The sequence below is a fragment of the Peromyscus californicus genome, unplaced genomic scaffold (genome assembly GCF_007827085.1).
Source record: "Peromyscus californicus insignis strain IS unplaced genomic scaffold, ASM782708v3 Scaffold_19__1_contigs__length_69161282, whole genome shotgun sequence".
NCBI lineage: Eukaryota > Metazoa > Chordata > Mammalia > Rodentia > Cricetidae > Peromyscus > Peromyscus californicus.
Genome location: NW_026294491.1, coordinates 37,699,455 through 37,710,469, shown reverse-complemented (window position 1 = coordinate 37,710,469; position 11,015 = coordinate 37,699,455). Strand labels below are relative to the sequence as shown.

At 51.9% G+C, this 11,015-nt stretch overlaps 1 protein-coding gene across 1 annotated transcript in view; it reads right to left on the bottom strand.

Moving 5' to 3' along the window:
* Positions 1 to 1,347: 1,347 nt before the first annotated feature.
* Tmem131 (transmembrane protein 131) overlaps positions 1,348 to 11,015 on the bottom strand; it is a 162,274-nt gene continuing 152,606 nt past the window's right edge. The window contains exons 34-41 of the mRNA XM_052745146.1: positions 9,879 to 10,003; positions 9,547 to 9,696; positions 5,733 to 5,898; positions 4,781 to 4,902; positions 4,594 to 4,690; positions 4,315 to 4,412; positions 3,573 to 3,730; positions 1,348 to 2,366 (exon numbers count right to left, since the gene is read on the bottom strand). Of these exons, the coding sequence (XP_052601106.1) occupies positions 2,082 to 2,366; positions 3,573 to 3,730; positions 4,315 to 4,412; positions 4,594 to 4,690; positions 4,781 to 4,902; positions 5,733 to 5,898; positions 9,547 to 9,696; positions 9,879 to 10,003 (1,201 nt within the window). The 3' untranslated portion in view covers positions 1,348 to 2,081. The remainder of the gene's footprint in view (positions 2,367 to 3,572; positions 3,731 to 4,314; positions 4,413 to 4,593; positions 4,691 to 4,780; positions 4,903 to 5,732; positions 5,899 to 9,546; positions 9,697 to 9,878; positions 10,004 to 11,015) is intronic.

Below are 11,015 nucleotides of genomic sequence, written 5' to 3'. Positions count from 1 at the left end.
TTTCTTCTCCGTGTACCTGGCCTCAGAACACTTGCTCAGCAGCTGTTACCCAGCAAGTTTGTAAGATCCCAGAAAGAGACAAGAAAGGTACACCGGAGCAGGAAGGGCCTCCAGGGAGCTTAGGAGCGGGAGTGAGAGCTGTGGTGTGCTGCCCCTCGCTGCCTGTGTTCTTTCTGGAGAAATACTTACCGTTGGAAAAGGGTCAACAACTTGTTAAAAAGAAAAACGTCTTAGGTGTGTGCACACCTTTCTTTTGGGCCTTCTAGACTCTGCCTCTTCTACGGTTGGTTCTGGGGCCTGTGGCACAAGGCATGTGCTGAAGTTCCTACATGGTGCTGCTTGCCAGCCAGCCAGCCAGCCAGCCAGCCAGCCAGCATCTAAAATGCTGAAGGTTTTCTATCCTGGTGGGTAAATGGCTCCTTCTAACTGCTCCCCCACCCCCTCGCCCCCATCAACTGCCCCCAAGTACAGACATGCAACACGGGGCATTCCTGCAGGTGATCTCAGGCCTTTCCTGTGACCAACTTCTCCCTTATATCTGCTTCTTGTGGTACACACCTGTACATGTGTGATATGTATGTATAGTACGTGTGTGTGTGTGTGCGCGTGTGCGCATGCATACGAGGAGGTATGTCAGGCATCTTTCTTCATGGTCCCCTTTATTTGCTAAGGCAGGTTTCTCACTGACCCTGGACCTCATCCTTTGGCTAGTGCAGCTGGTCCTGGGGGTTCAGTGTGTCTGCCTCTCAGCACAGGGATTCCAGGTGGTCTGGCCACCGCACCTGCCTTTGCACATGTGGGTTGTGGCGATCCTGGGGACCTGAACTCAGCTACAGCGCTTTATCCACCCAGCCTCTACTTCTTCCCTTGTTTTCTTAAGCCACAGGATTTCCTGTCACCACACTCCTGTGTCAGGAAACGCTGTCACAGCATGCAGTGGCGAGCTGGCACGAGCCCCTTTTTGAGAAGGGTGAGTTGAGTGGTGCCAGATGGGACTTCAGAGCCTCTTAGAAGCTGAGTGCAGCGTGGGGATCCCGAGGCTTCAGATGCGTGCTGACCCAGGAGTGGTCAAGGGTGTTAGCCACTTGGTTTTTAGGCTGCTCTGTTTTGGTTAGAGGTGGAGGAAAAGCCTCTCCCTGGAGGAATCCAAACAGGCTTCAGGTAATTTTCTATCAGGGATCCTCCATAGTTATCAGGGGATTTTAGGAGACCACAGCTGCCTGTAGCCATGAGAAACCACATAATTCTTTAAACCTATCCACCCCAGAGGGCCATGCAATGACACCATGGCCCACCGTGGTGTGAAAAGCATCTTGTGTGTTAAGAAAATAGAACAAAACAATTCGAGGCTTTTGAAAAAAGCATTTATTTCAAAGTACAACACAAAGTTGTATTTAAGAAATACACAATCTTGTTATGTCAAGACTTGGCTATGTGCATTTCAGTTCATCTTTAAAATAAATTCAGGTATACAAATGGTACATACCTCAAGTACAAACAGCACAGAAAATGCGTGTGGTCTCCACTGGATGCTTTACATTCAGCCATTGTTCTTAGGCTGGCTTACATGTTTCTGTAGTCTGCTTTTAAACCAAGATAGCCTTACTTTAAAAAAATACTCTGTATTTTCAGCACAAAGTCCTCATACATTTTTAAAATTAGATCTTGGCGCATAATATTGTGAAATTATTAAAAACCAAACTTGGTAATTTAGTAAAATTGTCACATGCCAGGACATGTCAATCAACTCAAATTATTCCCTTAACTGTAATGCCAAATTTGTGTTCTTACAGATAAAGAAAGCAGGGAAGAGACAGGTGGGGAACTGGGCGAGTCAAGATTTCAGATGGACAGGTTGTAGAAGTTTGTGGCTGAGTCCAGACCTTTGTCTACAAGCACAACAGCAAATCTCAGAGTATCATAATTGCAAGAAAGATCTGGAAGAAGCGAGTGGAACAAGCCTGCCCTGCAAAGAGGAGGGGGGGCGGGGGAGGGAAGCAACAGCAGTCAGGGCCTTCAGAAGCTGTCTTGGAACTGGCATATCATGATCTAGATGAGGGGCCCCCACTTTTGTTTTTTGCTTAATTTTCATGAGGGAAGTGCGAATTAGACCAAGGGTCAGAGCTTCTTCTTCCGATTGTGGGGCTCCATATCCGCCAGGGGTTGTAGGTCTGTCCCAAGTCGTCAGCTGGACCAGAGGCGGAAGGAGCGTGGGCAGTGGTGGAGTTTTCTGAGCCCATGAGACTGATGCTTGACAGTGTGTTTGTTGGAGTGGTGAACGGGAGAGCGCTGTTGAGGTTGCTGGACCAGATCGAGCTGCTGAACGGAGTGGTGGACCACAGGCCACTGGTGTTGCCAAGGATGGACTGTGACAGAACAGAAACACCCACAGTGAGTAGGAGGTGGGCCTGGCAGGCAGGCAGGGGAAGTGTTGAGGCTCACACACAAGATCATACATGAATGGAGTGGCCCACAGACTTCTCTCAGTTTTGTTTATTTTAAAGCATATTCTGTATATTTATTTAGACACAGCGGGTCTGGGTATGTGCTGTGGCATTTTAGGAAGGCTGGTGAAGGCCAGCTGGTGGACCCAGTACAGCCAGCCTGCTTTTTATGCATGGGTATCTCTGGGGCACAGACCTGGGTGGGTCCTGACTTGAATCAAGGCGCAAAGCTAAACAAGTGGGGTGGGAAAGTGGCTTGCAAAGGCCCAGCAACAGAACGACCACCCGATGTGTGCAGAGAATTTGGTGGCCGCCTTTTAGGAACGGTTGAGGTGCTATGGAAACTGATGCCAGACTGTTACCAAGGAGACAAGCTTTGGGCTCTTTTTTTTTTTTTTTTTTGGTTTTTCGAGACAGGGTTTCTCTGTGTAGCTTTGCGCCTTTCCTGGTACACGCTTTGGAGACCAGGCTGGCCTCGAACTCACAGAGATCCGCCTGGCTCTGCCTCCCGAGTGCTGGGATTAAAGGCGTGCGCCACCACCGCCCGGCGAGCTTTGGGCTCTTTAACAGCCTGTGAAGCGTGTGCACCCCCATCTACCATGCATGTGTGATTTAGGGGTTTCTGAGGCAAAGGTGCAGGTGTATCACATTTTTCTGCCACCGTTTTGTGAAGGATGAATCCATTATTTTCTTGGCAAGAGGACCATTTGGGACACAGTCTTTGCAGAAAATTTAGTTAGGAGCAAATGTAAAGAGGAGCTGAAAGGTGAGTGCTTTTCAGAACTTCCCAGCTTGCTGTGGGAGGGAGGAGCGGGCCAGCCGGCAGCTGGAGCCTCAGCCAGCCAGGGTCACATCACACCTGTGCTCTAGCTCCCCGGAGGGAATAGGCTGCACACGACAGATCTGTAAGGAATCTGTAAGGAGGGCCTGAACCACACTGCTCAGTTTTCTCAGGACGTCCTGATTCATGCTCGTGAAGAGCACAGTGGGCATGGACAGAACCTGAGAAACAGTGGAACCCGAGAACGCGGCCCCCTTCCTACCCACGGTGTCTGCTGCTTGTGACTGTAACCACAGTCCAAGGGCAACACCGGTAATGACCAAGAGGGCTGGGGCTGGAGTACTCACAGTGGCTGTGTGGGTTGGTGAGCTGGAACTGGCTGGCCAGGAAGGGCTGGGGTCTGTCGCTGGAGAGTCCCAAAGGTAGGAGGGGCCACTGCTGAACTCATTCCAACTTCTCTGGGATGATTGACTGCAGGATCTCGGCAGTCCGAGTTTGCTGAAAACTGCAGAAATAGAGGGTGGGCCGAGTGCCCCTGCGGTCACTGGGATGAGAGTCACTCAGTGCCATGCACTTCAGCGGCACACACCTCGTCAGCTCCCCCCACATCCTGTGGTGGTCTGGGATGTTCTCAAGAACTACACACATGGCACACAATCTGGACATTGAACCCATCACTAGATGACGTCAGGATGCAGCGGTCCACCACGGACCTTGTGGCTAATTCGAACTCACACTGTGCCTGGCACATGTAGAGGTCGACTTCACACCGGAGTCCCCTTAGAAGCTCTAAGGCACATGCTCTGGAGCGCAGGCCGACCGACAGGCACGTGTGCACTGTGTCCTGCCGTGCCCTGAGCGGGGCTATCAGAGAGGACCCTCCACATGGCGGCTGTGTTGTGTTTCCCAGAAGCCCTCCACAACCCGCACCCTCGAGAGCTGCACATAGCTTATCGGCTGATGAAGTGAAAAAGATACCCCTGCCCAGACCGCAGCCGTTTCCCCTCTACAAAGTGTCACTCACACGCCAAACAGACTTCCTGTCTCTAGGCTTCCGACCTACAGAAAGACCTAGGGTTAAATACTTACCACCTGTTAGATTAAAAGAATTGCCAAAGGCCGAGAACGAATTGAGGGGGGTGAAGTCAGGGCTGCTTGGATTGCTGACAGGACTCCACAAACCCGAGCTGAATGTTCAAAGGGGAAAATAAGACAACGGATGACGGTGAGTGAAGTGGGCCCACCACAGCTTTCCAAGGACAGGACGACAAAGGCAGACCCACACAGTGGCTGCTGTGTGCCATTAGGAAAGATGCCCACCTGACCCAGGGAATGGCAACCTCTGACGGATGAAGGGTGGGCACTTACCTGTCTGAGCCATCACTATCAACAGGGATGTGTGAAATGCCAAGGCTGCTGGGAAAATCTGATTTGCTTGAAGAAATTTTAGCAAAGCCATTCCCTCCTGCAACAAGGATTGAGCATTAGTGCAGGGCAGAGCTGGACAAAGCCCACCCGTCACGCCCACTGTTCAGGTGTGGCAGCCGGTCCTCACCCGGGCTCTTGTCATAGCCTGCAGTGACTGCAGCAAAGGTGGGGTTGCCGTTCTTGCCCGGGAGAGAGGCCGCCTTTGTCAGCTTGCTCTTGCCTCCACTGGGCTGCTTTGCCTTTGAGTCACTTGAGGAAGAAGCAGAGAGAGCGCCCTCACTGTTGGTGCCTACAGCGGAGAGCGTCAGGCACCTTCTTGGGTGGGAGCGGGATTCTGCTGCTCCAGACCCAGGGATGACAGCCCAGGATGGCTCAGAACACAGCGAAGCCCTGTGAACGTGTTCTGGGGCCCAAGACAGCTTAATCACACAGCAAATGAGGGGAAACACAGGAAATGGGAAGCTAGGAAAGACCAAGGCGGGCATCACAATTGAGGGACGGAAAAGGTGGAGACCACATTTTGAAGACTCTGAAGGAGGCCACTTAGCAAAGAAAGCTGTCAGCTAAGTGGTGGTGCTGACAAACAGGACAGGTCCGTTCTCAGGCCTCCTTCCCCGGGACATGGTTACAAACAGTGAGGGCCCCCCGCACTGTTCTGTTGGCCACTGCCTCCGCTGACCACTATGGGAGCAGCCTGGCAGCAGGAACTAAAGCCTGTGCGGTACTGAGATGGGGTTGGTACAGAGGGACGTCACCTGCCTCTGAGCACATGTCACACAGCACCTTACACACGGTGACAAATCCTTCTAGCTACCAAGCCAAAGTCAATAACCGGTGTCTTCAAGTCACTGCTCTGTCCTTTAGGTTAAAGCTTGCCTGGCTCTTGGATGAGAACACAATTCTAGAACACTTAACAGACTTGTGCATGGACAGAGTAAGATCACTGCTGGGTCAGGAACCTCTAACAGGAAGAGCTAACCCCAGGTAAGGGACCTAAGGATGGAAAATGGGTCTGCCAGGCTGAGGGTGTGGCTGCTGCTTAGTGTCACCGTGACAACCGGGTGCTGGCGTGGGCCTACCTGCTGGAGCTGTTGACAATGCTGCTGTAGCTGCCACGGGATGTGAACGGGCAGGGAGCGGTGGGCGGAGATGGAGAGGAGGCCGGTGTTGGTGAGGTCTGGTGGTGTTTTAAGAAAATGTCCGCATTGAGGGTTTGCAGAGACAGCTTGTAAAGACTGTCAGTGGCTGGAAAAGAGCAAAAGGCCCCATGAATGTGACATTTTAATCTGGACTCTTCAAAATCAGTTATTGTCGATATTCTAAAACTGAAATTCAAGTGCTTCTGTAAAGAACACAAAGGGAGCCTCTTGTGCGTTCCCTTCAGGGGTGCCAAAGAGAGGGGAGATTCGAATCTCTCTGTGCCCTGGGCTTTCAGGGAATGCAGGCGCTTGCTCCACAAATGAAGGACAGGGTAGTCGCCCTCTTCACTGCCACCCCATGCGCAGCTGAAGCCACTGCCTGGGGACCCACCCGAGGGAGGCTGGGCCTTCTCCCAGGGCTAAACTTGCAGCAAGTAAAGCGCACTTGTCCTCAAGTCCAACGAGATTCCTTCTCTCAGCCTCAGTGTGAAGGGGCAGCTGTGGCCTGGTCTACGAGGCTGCGAGCTCTCAGTGTATGTATTCTTGGGCCTTAAACAGAACGTCTATCCAGCTGCTTTAAACACTTTAGAAAACTACTCTGATGCCATGTCTGCACTCAACTGGAAACAGGAGTAATTAACAGAAAATCTATCACTTCACACCACTATTGTGCGCACCTGGTGCTGTTCCTAATGGTGGTGCATGGGGGGGCTCCGCCCAGCTCTGCACAGCACCCCACAGGCTCCAGTGCCCCCTCCCCGCCCTCCCCCGAGTCTGCCCTGCTTCTGGAACTACAGACTGCTCTGTGCGGATTCCATGCCAGTGGCACTGACACCGTTTCTCGTTCCTTAGCCTGCAGCCTGTCCACCTTCACTCTTGGCCACAAAGGTGGCCGGCTGCTCTGTTGTTGCCCTGCTGATGTTCACACCCAGTGCTCATCTGACACACTGCTGCTGTCCACACCCAGTGCTCATCTGACACACTGCTGTGCACACCCAGTGCTCATCTGACACCCTGCTGTTGAAGGGTGACTTCTGTACAAATGCTCAGCTCCTTCCCTGTTCACTTCTTGTGGCCCCTTCTCTGACCTTGCCTGGTGAAAGGTCAATACTGGTGCAGCCTATGCTCTGGCATGGCTGGGGAGGAAAGTGTTGGAGGTTTGGTCCAGCAGCAGTGTTCAGTGTGAGGGCTGTCCGTGGATTAACAGCTGAACAGACTGTTAATCTAGTAACTTCCTGTTAGGAAGCGGGGTGATACCTTGAAGGGTTCATCTCTCCCTAGACCCTCTTCTCTCTGCTTCCAGCCGCCAAGAGTTGAGCAGCTCTGCTACACCCTTCTGTCATGCTTCCTGCTTTGCTATAAACCTAAAAGCAACAGTCAGCTGCCTGTGGGCCTGCCACTCGGAGCCCAGACAGCTATTTTGTGACAGCGGCAGGAAAGCTGACTAGCGCCCTCTGCTGGCTTGTTTCTCCTGAGCGCTGCCCTACGGAAGCTGGTATGGACAGGCCCAGCAGGGCAGGTGCACTTGACAAATGCAGATGGAATGAAACTGAGGAGGTCAGACAAGCCTTCTGGAATAAGGCCTGAAGCTGGAGAAGAGAGGAGGCCAATACTCATCACTTCATGCAGTGAGAGAACCTTTGGCTTCAGGTACTATCCCCTACCCCTGAGAAGGTTGGGGATGCTCAACAAATCAGACAGAGAGCAAGGCCGCAAGCAGTACTCCTCTCCATGGCCTCTGCATCAGCTCCTGCTCCCTGGTTCCTGTCCAGCTTGAGTTCCTGCCATGACTGCTTTTGAAGACAGACCGTGATGTGAAGTGTAAGAAAATACGCCCCCCCCCCCCCCCAAGTCGCTTATGGTCATAGTGTTTCATCACAGCAATAGAAACCTCACCAAGACGAAGCTCCAGCTAAGGGCTGCCAGGTGGATACTGACCCATTATACACGGGACACAGTGCCTGTGACAACTGCTTTGTCCTAACTCAGACGCAGTGGGACGACCCAAGGGCTCTGAAGTCAGCAGTGTCCTGCTAACATACACTTAGAGGTGAGACCGAAGAAAGATGGACGCTCAAAGGGAGGAGCAGGAAGAATGTGAGCTAAGGCAGTGGAGGTGTCACAAAGGACAGTGACAGCATCAACTGGACACTCTTCTGGCTCCTCTGCCCACGTCAGAGGCAGCACAGCCCTGGTGGAGCTATGCAGTGAGAGAGGTGGGGAGAGCAGGTTACAGGGCTTGGGACCAGGCCAAGGTCTTCTCTAGCTGGAAAAGCACAAAGGCGCTGTACAGACACAGGCCTTGGCACCTGGAGCTCTGGCCGAGGAGGACTTGGCAGAAGTTTGGGCACTCATCCTGCTTCTCTCACTGCTTCCCTGCTGAGGCCAGCAATCCCATGGAGCTGGGGCCTATGGCCTTCCCACTGTGGCTAACTGCTGTCTAGTGTCTAGAAGGCTGGCACCCCCTTCTCTGGTGCTCAGTTCCACAGATCTGTTCAGATACGTCAAAGAGCTTCACCTACTAGCCTCAGAACAGTCCTCTGAAACGGGACCTGGGGAGCACGATTCTGCTTCCTTGGTGCAAAGGAAGGTCCCAGAGTTCCAGGGAACTCTAAGGAGACAATCATTTTCCCAATAGGTATGTACCACTAGTTCAGGACCTCCTGAATGACCAGACTTGTACTTCTCCCTACCTTCGAAAAGGTAAGGACAGTCTGAGGGCAAACTGTGGCACCACCAGACTCCATGGAGCATTTTTGAATGGTTCATGCATTTAGGTGCAAGGGTAGAGGCGGCGTGCTTGGTGAGCACCTCACCTCAATGCCCAGCTTCTTCCCCCTCAGCTGACCCAGCGCTTCGGGTACCCATGCCTCCTCTTCACCTTCACTACTCAACCCGACTGTGCCTCTGCTTCTCATTTCCTCCTCGGCACAAAGCAGCCAGTGCAGGTCTGCTCTCACACAACGGTGAGGGATGGTCAGTGTAGAGCTGGGACAGTCTGTCTCCCCAGACCCTTAGGACAGTGGTTCTCAACCTTCCTGGTGCTGTGACCCTTTAATACAGTTCTTCATGGTGGAGTGACCCCAACCACAAAATTATGCTCACTGCTACTTTATAACTCACTTTTCTACTACTATAAATCGTAATGTCAATATCTGATGTGTGGCCCCTGGGAAAGGGTTGTTCAACCCCGAAGCGACTGCAGCACACAGGCTGAGAACTACTCTCTAGGACCTCCTTTCCTTGGTTCTTTGGTCTCCATGTCAGGCTGAAAGGACGAGTGAGATTTGCACCTCACTTTAGTAGAGTGGGCTTACCAAATCTGAGGTAAGGCCAGGAAGGGGGTGAGAAACGCGCACACAGGGTGTGTAAGGAGATGGGAGTGAATGCATCTCTGCAGAGCACTGCACTCTGTGGAGTCACACGAGGACCCCCAGGCAGTGCTCCTAGAAAGCAAAGCACCTTTGGACAGTCACTCTCCACCCTAGCCAGAGAAAGGTGTGTTGACACACCAGCTCCCTGGAGCAAAGAGCCCTATTGTGAATCCTCTATTACTTTCTCTGGTGTAAACACCCCAGTCTCCAACAGCATTCCTTGCTCCTGGCCAGACAGATGCACTCTGGGCTCTTGCTGGCTAGTTGAGTTGGCTGTCGTGGGGCCACCCACAACGATCTCTTCTGAAAACACCCCCAGCCTGCAGCATCTGGAGCTGGGGGCAGCTCCTGGAACACAGCGGCTGCTACCCCCTACTTACAGCTGCTGGGCTTGTGAACTGGCACAGCGTCCCACTCCGGTGGGGGAGAGTCCTTTTCACCCTCGGAGCTACTGGTACTCCCCAGTTCTTGACTGCTGGGGAGGAATTTCGAGAGGCCAGCTGGCCTGTTGTCCACTAACTTATTTGTACCTGCACAGAATCAGAAAGGAAAGTTAATGGGGAGGGTTTGCTTTCCCGAGTCTGCTTCACTGAATCCTCAACATGGCCTTGGCTTCATAATACAACTAGCAGCTAGTGACTGACTACCAGCCACTCGACAGTTATGAAAACAATGAATCACGAAAACATCTCTGTAATCAACCTGACAATACCTTTTGTTTTCTGGGAATTTCGTGATTTGGATCCACTTGTTAGTGTAGTTGGAAGAGGAATCTTGGTTGGGAGATTTCTACGCTGTTTATTTTCCAGTGAGGGGGTATATGGGAGTTCGAAGGAACTGAAAGAAAAACAAGGATGCAATAAAACCAATTTATCCTGTTGTTTGGAGCAAGAGTGTATGTCATGAAGAGCATAATTATCCCGTAGTTCAACTGCACGCCGTGTTGATAGGGTTTCCTGCCCACTTCTACACTTGGGACTCTGTGCTCTAAACATTCTGGGACTGCTGGTACGTGCGCGCGAGCGTGCCTAACCTCTGCTGTCTTAAGTGTAGACAGTGTGCTGAGGTGCGTATTTGGAGACAGATGAGGGGTCTGAATGCCTACTTCGGGAAATGTGTGCATGAACTTGCTGCATGGAGCCAGCAAGGGCAGCTGTGCTTCGGGTGAGTCTGTCCAGGACTTCTGCCACAGTGGAGCCCTGAATGTATTTTCCAACAGAGATCTGACAAAGAGCTGGAGCCTAGTTCCAGCCACTGCAGAACTAGGTATCAGCTTAAGTAAGGTAGCAGGAGCAGTACTGCCTGTGGGTAACAAAGGTGTTCTTTACAAAGCTGTTTCTGTGACACCTACCAAGGTGGCTCTGGGAGGCTGACCACAGCTAGGCAGTAGCCCCTGGGGAAGAACCACCAGCATTGGCTGTTAACGGCAGAAAAGCCAAAGGCTTACTTTGGGCACATTTTATTTTATTTTCTTCTTTTCCAGTGCTGGGTACTAAATCTAGGGCTTTGTGTATGCTGCTCACTTTCTCTCCCACTGAACTACATCTTCAACATTTTCTTTATATTTGAGCAGAGACCTATTGAGTCATCCAAGCTGGCTGCGAAATTCTGTGCAGCTCAGGCTAGCTCTTGAGTTTTGATTCTCTTCACCCTTTGAGTAGCGAGAAGTACCAAATGCACAACCATACTCAGCTTTGCACAGGTATTTTTAGAGCCGTGCTTCCTGTCCCCAACCCTGTGTGTGTGGCCTCAGTACATCCCTTAGACCCCTACCCTGCTCTGGCCCTTAAGTTCTTTATATCCCCCATCTTGACTCCACTCGCACCCCAAGTTCTCATTTCTAGGGTGC